At 39.6% G+C, this 16,885-nt stretch overlaps 2 protein-coding genes across 2 annotated transcripts in view; both read left to right on the forward strand.

The window, feature by feature from the left end:
- The first annotated feature begins 531 nt into the window (after positions 1-531).
- LOC142350477 (uncharacterized) lies at positions 532-3,381 on the forward strand. Its single transcript, XM_075402328.1, has 3 exons — positions 532-879; positions 1,706-2,578; positions 2,872-3,381. The coding sequence occupies exons 1-3, from the start codon at positions 532-534 to the stop codon at positions 3,379-3,381; spliced, it is 1,731 nt and encodes a 576-aa protein (XP_075258443.1).
- A 6,102-nt stretch (positions 3,382-9,483) lies between these two features.
- LOC142351055 (coiled-coil domain-containing protein 169-like) overlaps positions 9,484-16,885 on the forward strand; it is a 31,152-nt gene continuing 23,750 nt past the window's right edge. Inside the window, exons 1-4 of the mRNA XM_075403126.1 lie at positions 9,484-9,838; positions 9,913-10,097; positions 14,095-14,177; positions 14,401-14,514. Coding sequence (XP_075259241.1) covers positions 9,934-10,097; positions 14,095-14,177; positions 14,401-14,514 — 361 coding nt within the window. The 5' untranslated portion in view covers positions 9,484-9,838; positions 9,913-9,933. The remainder of the gene's footprint in view (positions 9,839-9,912; positions 10,098-14,094; positions 14,178-14,400; positions 14,515-16,885) is intronic.

A 16,885-nucleotide genomic window follows, 5' to 3' on the forward strand; every position in this document is an offset into this window, starting at 1 on the left:
AAAGAACTCCGCACAGCAGTTCCAGTATATGCGACTCATCTTTGGAGCCATATGTTCACCAACTACAGCAATATTTGTGCTGAAACAGAATTTGACAGGAAATAAAAGCTGTAATCCCAGCAGTAAAAGCTTTGAACATAACAGTGCAGCGAATAGAAACTTCCATAAGGCAAAGCCTCAACAATCGACGGCTAACAGTAGCAACAACACAAAAGGAGGCTCTTCTCTCTCTGGTTCAAAGCAGCCTGTGAGAAAATCAACAGGAAACAGGAGCAGAACAAAAGGCCTGCTTGATCAGCATGATCACTACATTGGCAAGTGTCCGCAGTTTCTCAGTCTTCTTGCCAGTAGACGAAATAGCGAAGCAAAGAATAACTCGTTGTGCTTCAATTGCCTTACTGCCAGTCACACGGCCAAAAACTGCACGTCAAAAGTTCTCTGCCGACATTGCAATGGCAAACACCACAGCCTTCTCCACACAGACAGAAAAAAAGCACCCGAATCTCCAAATTGACAGAAATTGATCTGCCAATGTGTGAACCAATGGACCAACAAGACAAAAACAATGACAATCCAAACCAGGTTTACAATTCTGGTTTTCCATCAAGAACGAGAAATCAACTACAGGTGATACTTGTCACCCTATTCGGAAATGTTGATAAAAGACATAATTTTTACGCCATTCTGGACAATGGCAGTACCATTTCATATGTCCTTAACACCGCTACTGACAAGGTACGGGCTCCAAAGACTTCAGAATTCGATCTCAATATATCACACGCATTTGACGAATCTGTCATGCCCGAAAATTTTGTTCGGTTGGACGTGGGAAAGTTCAATAGCGATCAATCACTCTTCCGTTTAAACTACGTTCATGAAGTGAGCTCCAACTACAGCAAAATTGGTGCTCCAAGGAATACCAAAAGACTTCGGAAACAACACTACAAAAGATTTAACACTCAACAATTTCTACATGGTTGACTTTATACATTCGTTTGTCAATGAACAGAAAGCTCAAACATGAGTTCAAGACTTGCGACAAACCCTCTCTAAAGGAGGTTCAGTCTGACTAAGTTTGTCTCAAACTCTGTTCAATGTCTTAGCAAAATAACCAAAGAACATTGTGACAAGGAAAAAGACAAACATCGTGTCTTAGGTGTAATGTGGAATACAGTTAATGATGCTTTCTGCCACCAGAAACTTGCCATAGTTCAGGAAGACAAAACGGACTACACACTAAGAAAACTCCTTTCCATAATTGCCTGCTTGTTCGATCCATTAGGAATCATTGCCCCATTAATGATTACGCTCAAAATCATTTTGCAGCATACTTGGAAAGAAGGAATTGCTTCGGATGATCTCCTGTCGGATGAGAAACAGAAAAAAATAAAAACTTGGATAGAGCAATATCTAAATGTGCCAGCAATAGCAATACCACGATGTTTCGTTTCTCCGAACTAGCCATTTCCGATGAATCAGTTAAATTGCTTCTGTGATGCCTCACAGGTGGCTTTTGGAGCAGTCATTTACACCAGATCCCAGTCAGCTTACACCATTTCAACTGAGTTTGTTATAACTAGAGCTAAAATTGCGCCACATTAGCAAATCTTTATCCCGAAACTTGAACTGCAAGCAGCAGTGCTAGGATGCAGACTAATGCAATTTTTTTTCCAAGAAGCTAACAATACCAGTTATCTCAAAACAGTTTTGGAGCGACAGTGAAGCGATCTTTGCCTGGATCAAAAGCGAAGACAAACTGAAAACCTTTACTGCAAATAGAGTAAAAGAGATCCGCAACAACACAGACGTCTCCAAGTGGCAGAATATCAGCGGAAAACTCAACCCTGCTGATCATGTCTTCCGTGGAATACCAGCTTGTGACCTCAATGTGTTCTGGTTAACGCCGCCAGCTTTCCTAAGTGATCCTGAAAACCATTGGAAGAACTTCCTGAGTAACAACGAAGAGACGAACGTCACAATGGAAACATCGAACGATGAATTTCTTATTGACATCATCAGATTCTCAAAGTGGACGAAGTTAATGCGCTCTATGGCTTTTGTCATAAGGTTCATAAAAAGTCTCAGATCGAAACAAAGATGCAAACTAGAGCTCGACGACACTAACGAAGCCCGAATTTTTCTCTTCAGAAAATCGCAAGAGAAGTCCTTCAATGACGCTATCAAAGACATCAAACAAAACAGGTCTTTGTCAAAGAAAGATTGTCTGCTCCGTTTGTCCCCTTTCTGTGAAAGTGGACTTCCCCGCGTTTGCGGAAGAACAAAACGAAGCTCTCTACCCTTTGACTTCAAGCAACCCATCATCATGGACTCTAAAGAGCACAGCATTCAACTCTACATACAGAAATGCCACAAAATTTGTATGCGCATTCGAGTTGAATACACCCGCAACTACATACAACAGAGATGCCACATTCTTCGAATTAGAGCTTTCCTGGGAAGTTTGGCTTCCAAATGTTTTGGCTGTCTCCGCTTCCGATCACAGGGACTACAGCCACCAATGGCAGACCTAGCAGACATTCCTTTCCAGGAAACGCAGTCACCAGTCATCTTCACGAATGTCGGCGTGGACTACCTTGGACCTTGTTGCCGTCGTTCATCGAGATGCAGAATTGAATGCCTACATCTGCTTATTCACTTGTTTGGTTACAAGAGCAATTCACCTGGAAGTTGCAGAGGACCTCAGCACAGACAAGTGTTGTGACAGCAATCCGACGCTTCATCGCTCAACGAGGTCAACCGCGCTTGTTCTTCTCAGACAGCGGATCCAATTTCCTGGGAGCAAGAAAGCGGATCAGAAAAAGACCACTGATGTTGGACCACGACTATATCAAAGGTCAGCTACTGAACTAGTCGGTCGAATGGAAGCTCAACCCTCCTTCTGCTCCTCACTTCGGTGGTGAGTGGGAGAGACTCGTTCAGTGTGCCAAACGAGCTCTTCTTCTAAACCTCGGTTCCGCAAAACGCACCCAAGATGTCTTTGCCACGATCGTCAGTGAAGCCGAGTGTCTTGTCAACTCGCGTGCATTCACCCACGTCGGAAGCAACCACGAAGACGACAACCCACTTACATCAAACCACTTCTTGCTTGGAAGGCCCTTCTGCAATGTTCCTGGAGCCGTTTTCAACGAAACACTTACCTCGAAGAATTCGGCATGGACACAGTTAAAGCAGAGACTTCAGCGAATTTGGAAGAGGCTGCTAACCGAGTATGTTCCTTCGCTGAACAAACGACAGAGGTGGACGTCTCGTGAAGCAGCTTTGGAAGTGAAAGATGTTGTTTGTCTTCTTGAGGAGTTGACACCAAGAGGAATCTGGCCACGAGTCACACGGACTTTCACCGGCGCCAATAACATAGCTTAGCTAAATCATGCGATGTTAAGACAGCTTTAAGCAAATTAAGCAGACCAGCAGTAAAACTTATGCATGTCTACCCCAAACCCACAACCAGGTTAGGGTTGGGTTTTGTGGGCCCAGAGGATGTTAATGCTAGAGATTAACTTCTTACGTTCATAGTGTTTTACCGCTTTTTGTAAAATGATTTGCCAAAAGTTGTAACGAGAAAAGTCATGATGATTAAATGTTGTAAAACCGGAAATGATACTCTTGCTTAAATAGTTTAACTTGAAACAAAACATTAGCAACCAAACTAATTGAAACTTAAAGCTAAGACTCAAGACAGATAACGACCTATCACCCTTCCCAATGCGGAACAGCGGAGCAATGGCGTTATCAGATCAGAGGCGATTTTGAGCGCGACCTCAATCTGAGAATGTTGAATTTTCATCTTATTAGTTGACTAATTACAATTATGTAAGAATTTCCTGCTGCAAAATACTACATTTTTAGCAACTGTTTTTGCATTTTCCATATATAACTATCAGCGAATTCTCACCCCATGTCTCTAAACTCAAACTATCTTATATTGTGATGAACTTATAGCTGAATGATTGTTTATATTTGAGCATTTTAAAGCTTCAGATATTCTAAAAACTCGGGATTAACAAACACATAAATTTTACCAAATTTGGCTTCATGATTTACTCAATCGGACGCTTCTAAAAGAGAAATTTTTTCAATGTTTTGAGACCTAATGTCGGTCAGACGTCAATGTCGGTCTTATCGAAACCCGTGCATTTAGAAGTCATATGCATAGAAGTCCATGCATAGAAGTCAATGGATAAAAATGGATAAACTTATTAAATAGATTGTTTCGTGTTAAATGTCTACAAACGCAAGGTGTGGAAGACCTTCAATGGAAGGGTTTTAGTGACTTGCGTGTATGTCTAAATGAGATATCACACTTTCAAGACGTCAAACAACAAAGGCCTGCTGATTGGTGACTCACAGATCAGACAACTCATTTACCCTGAAATCAACATCCTGTCCCTTCCTGGCGCAGGGGTGAAACACGTGCAAAACTTCATACCACCAAAAAGAAAATACGAGAAAATAGCAATATTCATTGGTGGAAACGACTTGTACAACGGATATTTGCCCTCCAACACTCCAGTGCAGGAAATAGTTGACAGTATCTGTGAGTTAGCAAATACCTTTTTTGAAGTTACCGATAACGTTTTTGTTTTTGGCATCCCACCACCTTTTCCCCCAGAACACGAAATTGAACAAGTTAAATCCGAGTACGAGGACCACGACCTGCTTCGCCATCGCGCAGTTAATCGAAAACTTCATCAGCTATCCGAAAAATACGATTGGGGTTTTCGGGGCTTAGCAGACGCTATCTACTCCAGTGCTCAAATTTCAGACAACGACAAGGTCCATCTTAACAACAAAGGAAAAGGCCAAGTAGTATCGTTACTAAAAAACAAGGTTTTGTATACGAACAAGCTAGCAGCTGAAAAGCACCCACAAGTTTTCGAGTGTTCCCGTGATACCGGCTGTCGGTGCAGTTTTTTCGATTAGATTAGAGTACCATAGACCCCCGTACGGCGGTCACGGGCTCTTTTCTATCCTTCCTCCAGCAGCTCCTCGTATATCAAGTAATTCCAGTAAAACCATAGATCCCCGCACGGAGATCACGGTTAAAAGTAACAAGTTCAATAAACCATAGATCCCCGCACGGAGATCACGGTTTCCTACTATCATTTGACACGAACGTCGATTTAATAGAGATCGTAACAATCTTTTAAAACAATAGAAATATTTTTGAAACTAAAGTAAATCAACAGAAACGACAAAATGAGTCAAGAGCAAAAAGAGAAAACAAAACACAACCGATGCAAAAGTTGCTCAACGAGCATTGAAAATAAATCTGCCATTTTTCTATGTGTAGCATGCGGAGAATGCATGCATTTTACCCCTAAATGTACTGGACTATCAAATGAAATTATTATGTGTATAAGTGGTATTCTAAACAACATTCTCTTAATATGCCAAAGTTGTCTTGACCTAAAACAAAAAGATGCTTTGCTGGACCAAATCACAATTATTCGAAAAAACAATGAAACAGAAAAACTCTTACAAGAAGTTGAGGAATTAAGAGCCGAAATAAAGGTTAATAACCTAGCAGTCAATACCCAACTAAATTCAATCCAGCAAGAGCTCGGGGAAAAGCCAAAAACATCATACCCTCCAACAGAACCAAAGCCAAAATCAATAAAACTTCCCCAACAAAAAACACCGAAAAACCATGAAAACTATGAAGGCATAAGATTCCGAGGCATTCCTGAACTGAAATCAAACAACAGTCGTGAACGATACGAGCATGATCTAAAACAAGTCAAAGCGGTCACTAAGCACCTGCAAATTACATGCAATGTCACCGACTTAAAACGAGTTGGAAAATTTAGTGAAGGTAAAAGTCGAAACCTCATAGTCAAAATAGATAGAGATTATGCTAAACGCCTAATAATGCTATCACTCAGCAAAATGAAAAACTACAAAATGTCCATCTTTATAAGTAAAGAACTGAACCCTGAAGAACAGGCTGTTGAAAATGACCTTTTGCAAAAAAGAAGACAAATGCTTGAAAGCGGCACAAAATCAAACGAAATACGAATACAAAATTTAAAGTTACAGCAACAAATTGATAAGAAATGGGTAGACATAAATGTTGATCAAACAAAAAATGAAAACGTAAATAATCCATGATTACAAACACAAATGAAAATACTAATTTTCAATGCCAGAAGCCTACTAGATCTAAAAAGACGCTATTCATTCTCTAACTGCGTAAAAACTGAAAATGACTTGGACATTCTATGCCTAACTGAAACATGGTTAACTGATGACGTACCTGACGAAAGCCTCTTCCTAAAAGAATATGCAATTCACAGGAAAGATAGACTCACAGACAATCATAAATCGAAGCATGGAGGGGTTCTCATAGCTGTCAAGAACTTACCGCATGAAAGGGTGATCCTGGGTAATAATAATCTTGACGAGTACGTTGCTATCAAAGTTACCCCAAAAGATGTCCCTATGATAATTTGCTGCATTTACAACCCCCCTAAGCAAATTAATTACAGATGGCCTGTCGAAAAAATGATAAACCTCATAAAAGACCTGAAAATGTTTGCTGAAGAAGAAAATTGTGAATCAATAATCGTAACAGGAGACATAAATTTCGAACACACTTGTTGGAAAACCTTAAACTCCCAAAATGAATATGAAATCCAAATTCTTGAAAAATTATCACAGGAAGTCCTAAATTAGAAAACACAAAACCAGCTAGATGTGTTACAAACCAATAACCCAAACATTGTCATTACGAAGACCAGGAACAATGAATTCAATAAGAGTTTTAAATCTGACCACGACGCTTTTATAACTACCCTAAAAATTGAGAAAACGACAACGATTGACACGAAACATAAAAAATACGCATTTAACAAAGTTGACTGGAAAGACCTGAACACATACATAGAGAAAAACCCATTTAATCCCTACTGCTACAGCAGCGTAGATCAATTAGTAATTCAATGGTACAAATGGCTAGGCAAAGTTCTTAGCGAAAATAACCCAAAAACAACAACCCACAGATCAAACTTAGCTCCTTGGGTAAGCAAAGATTCGTCCCACCTTATTAAAATAATATCAACCTTAAAACGAAAAACATCAAAGAAATCCACCTTGGCGAGATTAATAAAACTGAAGAAAATGGAAAAACGATTAAGAAATTCCTTGAATGAGGACCAAGCAGAATTTGAAAATAAAGTTTTTCAAGGTAGACGTTTTTCGGATCTTCAAAAATATCTCAAGTCAAGTCCTAAAAGTAGTAGATACCCGGAAACAATGAAGTACAAGGATGCACAAACTAATGAAGATAAGAAAAAGTGTGCGTTTTTCAGTGAATTCTTTTCTAAAGTTTTCCTTAAAACCAATCAAATCAAGAGAAACTCCTTCGATAAACATCAGCACAATAAAATTGAAATAGACGAGAGCAAGATCAAAGAAATCCTGTCAGAACTTCAAACAAACAAAGCCTGTGGCCCAGACAGGATAGGAAACACGGTTCTAAAAAATCTGCCAGCCTTGTCTAAATCCCTTTTTCTGATTTTCAAAACTGCCTTGAACAAAGGCTTTTTTCCATCCTACTGGAAAATCAGTGAAGTTGTACCAATATTTAAGGATGAGAATCGGGCAATGATTGAACAATACCGCCCTATTAGTCTCTTATGTAGCGTCTCAAAGGTATTAGAAAAACTAATTTTCGACGAACTATATGAAATTGTCAAGACAAAGCTAGAAGAATCACAACACGGATTTAGAAGGCATAGATCAGTAGTAACCCATATGTTGCTTTTCCTAGACCTGTTGTATAATGAATTCGACGAAAAAGACAACGAAATTTTTTTACTTTACCTTGACTTCAAAAAAGCGTTCGATACAGTTCCTCACGATCTGATTAACAAAGTGGAGAACCTTGGTGTAGGGGGAAAATTCTTAAAGATTGTAGCCAGTTACCCATCAAATAGAAAACAATACCTGAAAGTAAATGACTTGGAATCTGAAACTGTACCAGTAACCAGTGGTGTCCCCCAAGGATCTCTCCTAGGTCCCCTACTTTTCATAATATATATAAACGATCTTCCACAACAAACATCAAAATGCTCTGCTTGCATCAACAAATCCAGCAAATATACAAAGTGACCTGGAAAAAATCGAAAAATGGTGCCATAACAACAAAATGCAACCCAATGAAAGCAAATGTCACATCCTGCCGATCAAAGTAAACGAAAAAACTGGCACTCCTTTATACTTAACTCTAAAACTCTCTCAAATAAAAGCGAGCAAAAAGATCTAGGTATAATTATGGCTACTAAGTTATCATGGAAAGCGAATATAAAGAAACGTTGTAGCAAAGCCTGGAAAGCGTTTTATTTCCTAAAACGAAACATATCAAACCTTGCATCGCAAACAACAAAACTCAATGCATATGTCGGCTACGTTATACCAGTCATAAGTTATGCCTCACAAGCATGGTTCGCGAATAAGACCGAAAGCAAAGACATCGAGCGCATTCAAAGAAAAGCAACGTCGTGGATAATCAGTAACTGGGAAATTAGTTACAAGCAAAGACTGACCACACTGAAGTTGCTGCCTTTGCCATATTACTTTGAATTGCGTGATCTATTAATGCTCATCTCACTGCTTAAAGGATCTTACAATACAAAAATACCCATTAAAACAAACAATAATGAAGGGTTGTTAAGCACACGTCAAAACGAGCTAATAACAATTAATAAAACAAGAACAAGGAAGGCTGATGAAAACTTCTGGAAAAGAACCAGTTATTTACTAAATATAATACGAAAAGTAGGGAACGTCGATCTCGATCAAATTGATAAGAAATATTTAACAAAAATATACTGGAACTACTTCTTCAAAAGTTATTCGGAAGTCAACTTATGTTCCTGGGCTTTCAACTGCAGCTGTGGACATTGTAACCCGGTGCAGAAGCTCAGCTCAGTCGTTATATGAAGGGTGCAAACCCATGTGGAAAGACCCACAGAAGCCTAAACTCTCTCTCTATGCATAACTTTGTGGTAAAACTAGCAGCCTTATTCGTTGAATTCATTGCTCGTGTTCACGAGCAACATGATGATCGGCCCTATTCTTGACAGGAGTTTGGCTGCTATTGACAACCCAGTCAGTATCTGACATCAACAAAACTATCAAACCATGCTTTCAAACATCTCAACTATCAAATCATGCTCTCCCGAACATGAGAACATCTAACATGAGCATAAGTTTTGCTGTCCTGCACAGCGCTATCATATGCCTCAGAGGGTGACGTGGTTCCAAACGGCCGACTGACATTGATAGTTCATGCAGAGCCAGTGTGGGGAGGGGAGACTGGATTCATAACAAATTCGCTTATATAGATATTCAATTCTCATGACGCAGCTCTAAAGAGTTATAGTGACTTGTCTTTAAAATTTTATAGGATGCAGTGATGTCTAAGTTCATATAGAAATTTTATTCTCATGACACAGCTCTAAAAGAGCTATTGTGTCTTGTCCTGCGCGGCTGAAGAGCAAACCCCTTTTTATTTTTCTTAATTCAGTCTAAAAAATCTGAGCTATTTCGGTCATGACAAATAAAAAAATTATATTATCCGTTAGCAAGACAGTAGTTTGAATCCGACATCCATCGAACAATGCACCTTTATAGCATTGTCTCCCTCGTATACAGAAACTCTCAACAAGCAAACAATTACCAACATCTGGGAATACTTCACAAAAAGTTTCTATCAACTGAACAAGTGCACCTGGCGAATAGTGTGCAAATGTGGAACATGTAACAACTGGAAAAAGATAAACTGAAATAGACTGATAGACATTGGGATTGGAACCCCGTGAGTGATAGCCCGCTTGTGCTACTACTACAAAGTTGAAGAAATTTATGTCTTTTTAGGGTTTTGTTTTTTAGATACTAATTGAGTGCTCAATTATGGTAGTTTTCACTTGGAACCCATCCGGTGGCAACTATGCAGCAAATGTGAAGGACGGTGCAATATCGGTTCGAACTGTCGCCGATTTTCATGTACTTAACTTAGAGGCACTTGAAGAACTGGATCGTCTGGATTGCGAAATCTACGAAGAACTTCAAATAAAGTACGTTAGTTCCCATTTTCCTTTCTGTTAATAAACTTCCCCACCATATCGAGGCTAAAACCTACAGACAGTAGTCAATTGCGTTATTTTGATTATAGATACTAAAGATTTAAGTTGAATTCAAATGAACATTTACCGTTTTTGCATTCATTGGCTGTGGTTAAATCTGTTTCATAAATGGTTTAAAGGAAAATATTTTGAAAATAAATGATCAAAACGGAGCCGTATGTACACCAAAATTGGTTTTGCACTGCGCAAGAGAGCCTGCATTTTTGTGGTTAAAAACAGGCTGGTAAAGTTGTCAAAAAATTTTTGGACCTCCCAGATGCGCGTGCCACCTCCCGGGATGTATAACGTACGGGGGGCACTAGAGATCAGTGGAACGATAACGTTATTCAATTTCCGTAGAAAACGGACGACATACGGAAAAACATTTAATAAAAACGACAACAAAAATGTACAAGATTTTTTGCTCCGTTTTTGCTCAACATCTGCACAAAACAAATGCACGTGGAGGACAAATGCGGTAATCGTAACCCACTGAACAAAACTAGAACAACAGCGCTGAAAACACCTGCCCGGAAACATGCGTTTCGTTTCCCAGAATCCTGATCTACTAATACTACTACGCCTACTACTACGCCTAATACTTAGCCTAATTGTTGTGATAAACTTATAAAATAGTTTCATATCATGAAATGGGACTGTATCATATGCAAAAAGAATATTCACCACAATTCCTACAGTGTCCCCTGTCAAAAATGCAAGGAATATGCCCACATCAAATGTGCAGACGTCTCGAAAACAGCCAAAAACGTGGAGTGGATCGGGAGACGTACGCCCAAATTTTCAAAACCCAGTGAACCCCCAAAGCCAACAAACACCAGAACAAAGTTTTTGGGCAGCGCTAGAAAAACCAGAAGACCTGCTTCCTATCTACCAAGAAATCGTTCACTGGAAGCCAAGCTTCATGAGAATCAACAAATGCAAAGCAGGCAACTCTTTTACCAACGCACTAAACGACGCCCTTAAACCTCTTGCAGACCAATCAGCAAATGCCCCCTTCTCATTGCTCGCTGCCATGATCATGCCCCACCTACTGCTCTGCCGGACCAAGAAGGCCGACGACAACTCTGCCAATAAAACGCTAAGCCGACGTCTCGACCTTTGGTTTAGTGGAAAACTGGCGGAACTTTTCCATGAGGCAGGAGCATTGCAAAAACGAAAGCCAGCAGCCAAACAAAAAGTAAGTGAGCCCAAACCAATCAAACGTTTCAATGAAATGATGAAAGAAGGAAAAGTCTCAGGCGCGATGCGAGTGCTGGCCGGCGAAAAAGGAGGAGTCCTTCCGTTGAAACACAAGATTGGAGACAGCGATGTTTTGAGTATTCTTCTTTCGAAGCACCCACCTGCATCCTCGTTGAACGAACAGTGTCTTGTTTCAGGACAACAACCCCTTGCTTACCACCCAGCAGTCTTCGAAAGAATCGATGCAGCATTGGTTGAAAAAGCTGTCCTGCGCACTAACGGAGCACATGGTCCGTCCGGCTTAGACTCAGCGCAATGGAGAAGGATTTTGACCTGTTTCGAAAAGAACTCTGACAACCTTAAGAACACAGTCGCAGCTATTGCCAAACGAATCGCGACTCAAAAACTCGAATCAGAAACCCTGATGCCATACAACAGCTGCCGACTTATTCCTCTGGACAAAAACCCTGGAGTTAGACCGATAGGAATTGGTGAAGTACTTCGGAGGATAGTCGGAAGATGCATCGCCAAAAGTGTGGATGCAGAACTACGCTCAATAGGCGGAAACGATCAGCTTTGCATGGGTCAGACCGCGGGAATCGAGTACTCTATTCACTCCCTGCGAACCGAATTTGAGAAAGACTCCTGTGAAGCTCTGCTACTTATAGATGCAACGAATGCCTTCAACAACCTGAACAGAGCAACAGCGCTTGAAAACATAAGGAGAATCTGCCCTTCTATCTACTGCGCCCTAAACAACTCCTACCAAACCCCCAGCAATCTGTACGTCGACAAGCAGACCCTTCTTTCCCAGGAAGGATGTACACAAGGGGATCCCTTGGCAATGCTAATGTATGGCATTGCGTCAAGGCCGCTGATAGACAGAATGAACATGGAATCAGTTTCGCAAAAATGGTACGCTGACGATGGCACTGCAGCGGGAACAATTGAAAAACTCCTGTTGTTCTTCAAGCAGCTGAACAAAATTGGTGAAGGATTTGGATACTTTGTCAACGCCCCCAAATGCCAGCTAATTGTCAAGCCTCACACCATTGAAAAAGCGAAACATATTTTCAATAACACAAACGTACAAATCGTCGACGGTGCACGAGTTCTCGGCTCTGTAATAGGGTCTGAAGCAGCCTGCCAGAAGTTTGTTCAAGAGCAATCAGAAACACAACAAAAACTTCTGAAGAACCTAAGCGAGTTTGCCAAATCGTCACCGCAAGCAGCCTATCACTGTTTTTCCCGAGGCGCTCAAAGTAAATTGACATTCTTGCTACGTACAACCCCAAAAGCTGATACCATCCTAGCTGACTCAGAGAACATCATACGTAGAAGCCTAATACCGAATATGACCGACCAGGACTCCCCCGATGATGGTATGAGATCCCTGCTAAGTCTACCTGTAAAGAATGGCGGGATGGCAATCAGAGCTCCTGACGATTTAGTCCCCGCGTATGACCAATCGAAACTTCTCAGCAGCCCACTAGATCATTTTGACGTAACAACAGCGACACTACATCAAGAGAGAATCAAAACAGACATACGAAGACAAAAACAAACCCAAAACAAACAGAAGTCAGAAGAAATTCTTGCAAACATGACCGAAGATCTCAAATATTCAGTACAACTAGCCAGTGAGAAAGGCGCGTCTACATGGTTGAATGCACTGCCAATAGAACGACATGACCTTTGGTTAACCAAAACCGAGTTCAGAGACGCCCTATGCATTCGATACGGCTGGCAATTCAAAAATATTCCCGAGAAGTGTGCGTGTGGCTCGAAGTTTCTTGTATCCCATGCCCTTCACTGCCCTAAGGGAGGATATCCAATAACCAGGCATAATGAAGTAAGAGATCTCTTCGCCGAGCTTATGCGAAAAACTTGTTACGATATCGAAATTGAACCTCACCTGCAGCCTCTCAGCAATGAGAGCCTAAAACCCGCAACCTGCAAGGACGAGGAAGCACGATTAGATATCTCAGCTAAAGGCCTATGGGGTTCTCGCTTTGAGAAATCATACTATGATGTTAAAGTCTTCAACCCGTTTGCTCCAACAAACAGACGTATTGGAATCAAAGAGAGCTACAAGTTCCACGAAACGACGAAGAAAACCAAATACCTGGACAGAATTGTTGAAGTTGAGCATAGCTCTTTCATCCCTCTGATCTTCTCGACCACAGGAGGAAGCGGCCCCGGCTCCACAATAGTTATAAAACGACATGCATCAAGAATTGCTGAAAAGACGAAAGACACGTATCCTAACGTCATAAATTTCATCAGAACATCCCTGAGCTTTGCCCTACTTAGAAGCACAATCCGTTGTATAAGAGGCCACAGAGGACAACGCTCTTACAAGGAGGAGTCTTCACCCTGTGCATTTAATGCCGAAGTCAACCCATAAATCTGTACATATAAACCTAATTTGAAACCTAACGTGAACTTACATGTATACTGTTTCATACCAAACTTTGACCTCCAGAAACTGACTGGTAATTTATTCATTTCATTAGCAGACGTGGTGCTCATTTTTCATTCCAACAGCACACAGTGCACTTTGAATTTTCGTCTTTACGATCAGTTGCTTTGATTTTGCTCTTTTTGTTTGACCTCGAATGATGTTAGCACCGTTCTGTTATTGTTGACCTTTATTGAATTCAAGTTATTACTAATACTACTACTAATATATCAACCGCAAGAAATTGGGATTGATTAAAAGATCCTTCAATGTTTGTCTATTTTTCAGAGCCCTTCTTCATTCATCGACCAGAGAATTGGCCTCAACTATCGATGAGTTGGAGAAACGCCTGGAAGACATTGACAATGAAGGTTCAATTTTCCTTAGTGATTCTGAAGAACTCATTAGACCTCATAATCCCATCATGATCAGATCAACATCGGATTCTGAAAATTGTGGAGATTGCTTACATACTGTTTCATGCGGGTAAAAGTTGCGAATAAAATTGTCTAGAGATAACCGTCAAGTATGTGAGTCACTAGGAACCTAACTTCAATGCTATTAAATTCTAATATCTATCTCGGTGTGTTTCAGGAAGTGAGTGGAAAACGAGATACAGTAATCAGAACGAACTCAATCAAATGCTGGAACGACAAGTGGTTATTCTGGCCAATCAGATTGAAGATACAAAACTGCTTCTAAAAGATGGTAGGTGAAAATTTCAAAAAATATGGCGAAAATAAAATTATCATAGCTATGAAATCTAGGATTTTCACGTTGTTTATCTATGAACCCACGTTATCGTAGAGCGAGCTATCCGAAGGTATTGGTGAAGTCATGGCGAGTCTCAGCTTAGGGTCAAGGGATCAATTGTTAACCATAGTCACTGTAGATAAGATTTGTGCTTCGTTAGTAATTAAGTGTGTTCGGATGGAAACGTCGATATAAGCTTCGATATGATAGAAGGAAATAAAAGTGGCTTTGCTGGTTTAAAAACAAATTCGCCAAGAGAAGTACCTGCAGTTGGAGAGCACGTGCCATTACATAGTAAATCATTATGTAAATTTATGGCACGTGCGTCTGGGGGGTGCAAATAATATGCACCCACTGAGCTGGGGGGGGGGGGGGGGGGGGGGACAAGCGGATAAGATCCTGCAATTCAAACTCAATTCATTATCTAATTATTAATGGATGCAAAGCGATAGCAAAGCTATTACTGATCTCATTGGAATTTTTTCATTTTACAATTCAAAGAATTTTAATTGTCTTGGTGCGCTGTTTTTTAAAATATGTTCTTTTTCCGACTCTTTGTTGTCAATGAGAAGTAAAATTAGAGTAGTGATTTTAGTCAGGCTGCAGTAGTGACAGGAGCGATAAAGCTAGTAGTAGTTTATTTAAGATATGAAGTTTTCAACTGCTGTCAAAGTGGAGATAGATTGGTGTTTGAACAAATTTTCGGTGTTTGAAAGGATTTTTTTCTCGTGGGGCAATTTAACTTATAATTTTGCTGTTATTATCTTGAGTTTCTTCACCAAGGGTTTCCTTAAGTCATGAGTGTGTTCTAATAATGTACATTTTTTCATGAATTTATTGAAGGGCAATTCATGGTTTCTATACGTAGACACCGTTTGAGTTAAATAGTGTTTTTTAGTTTGCTGCGTTTTTTTAGTTCTTTTAAATGTCCCGATTCTTAGTGCCATTATTGGCTGATCTCATTAGCTCAATTATGGAATAATAGAAGTTATTTATTAACTTGTTAGTATTGAAGGGCAATTAATGGTTTATATACGTAGACACCGTTTGAGTTAGTTTTTTTTAGTTTTTTAGTTCTTTTAAATGTCCTGATTCTTAGTGCCATTATTGGCTGATCTCATTAGCTCAATTATGGAATAATAGAAGTTATTTATTAACTTGTTAGTATTGAAGGGCAATTAATGGTTTATATACGTAGACACCGTTTGAGTTAAATAGTGTTTTTTTTTAGTTTCCTGCGGTTTTTTTTAGTTTTTTTAAATGTCCTGATTCTTAGTCCCATTATTGACTGATCTCATTAGCTCAATTGTGGAATAATAGAAGTTATTTATTAGTTTGTTAGTATTGAAGGGCAATTAATGGTTTATAGTTTGTTAGTATTTAATTGTGTTGAAGAGCAATTAATGGTTTATATATGTAGACACCGTTTGAGTTAAATAGTGGTTTTAAGTTTTCTGCGTTTTTTAGTTCTTTTAAATGTCCTGATTCTTAGTCCCATTATTTACTGATCTCATTAGCTCAATATTGTGGAATAATAGAAGCTATTTAATAGTTTGTTGATATCAAAAATATCACTAATTTGAGTCTAACCCTCATTTTGTAGTCTTTTCTGTCCTGTTACTTGGTGTCAATAATGACAGGTCTCAGTGGCTCCCTAATGAGCCATAATTGAAGGGGTTCATTTTATATCCAACATTGTTACGTATTTAACTCTAAATCTTTTCAAACAAATTTCAGAGTTTGGAGTCTTGCGCGTTCTGTTGTTAGCTTGGTTTTTTTTTCTGACTTAGTGTGGTTAATAGCTGGCTTCTTGGCTCTCTAATGAGGCGCCACCGGAGCTCTCAAATAGTTTCCAGAAGAATCTAAAGGTTTCAACTACTTTGTCAAAACTTGTTTTTTTTAAAAAATAATTTTTTGTTTAGCGTTTTTGTAGTTCTTTTGGTTGCCTGTCACTTAGTCTGATCAGTGGCAGATCTTACCGGTCCTTCAATGGGGCGAATTTGAAGTTTTTTGTGTTTATATTCACATCTAATCTCTGACGACTTTGACACGAGTCATGATTTAAATATATCGGTAGTTTTTTTAGTTTTGGCCGTATTCGTAGTTTTTCGTGGTCCGCTGATTTAGATTTTTAGTGAAAGATGTGCTTAGTTCTCTTGTAAGACATTGTTATCTCGGTTAAGTTTCAAACGGATATAGTGTTACTGACTCTGACACGATGTAAACGTTGCTGTAATTTACTTCAGTTTTCTATGCTTTTTGTAGCTAATGTTCGAAACCATTCGTTGTTCATTTTGTTACTTTATCCCTTGACTCTACCTATGAA

The sequence above is a fragment of the Convolutriloba macropyga genome, chromosome 12, assembly GCF_964194025.1.
Source record: "Convolutriloba macropyga chromosome 12, txConMacr16.3, whole genome shotgun sequence".
Taxonomy (NCBI): domain Eukaryota; kingdom Metazoa; phylum Xenacoelomorpha; order Acoela; family Convolutidae; genus Convolutriloba; species Convolutriloba macropyga.

What these genes read in the sequence shown, in the direction of transcription:
- LOC142350477 (XM_075402328.1), top strand. Translation starts at nt 532, where the DNA reads ATGTGTGAACCAATGGACCAACAAGACAAAAACAATGACAATCCAAAC. An exon ending in GTTTAAACTACGTTCATGAA is followed by an intron (nt 880 to 1,705) that starts GTGAGCTCCAAC and finishes ATCTCAAAACAG; the next exon opens with TTTTGGAGCGACAGTGAAGC. An exon ending in CACCAGTCATCTTCACGAAT is followed by an intron (nt 2,579 to 2,871) that starts GTCGGCGTGGAC and finishes CTACTGAACTAG; the next exon opens with TCGGTCGAATGGAAGCTCAA.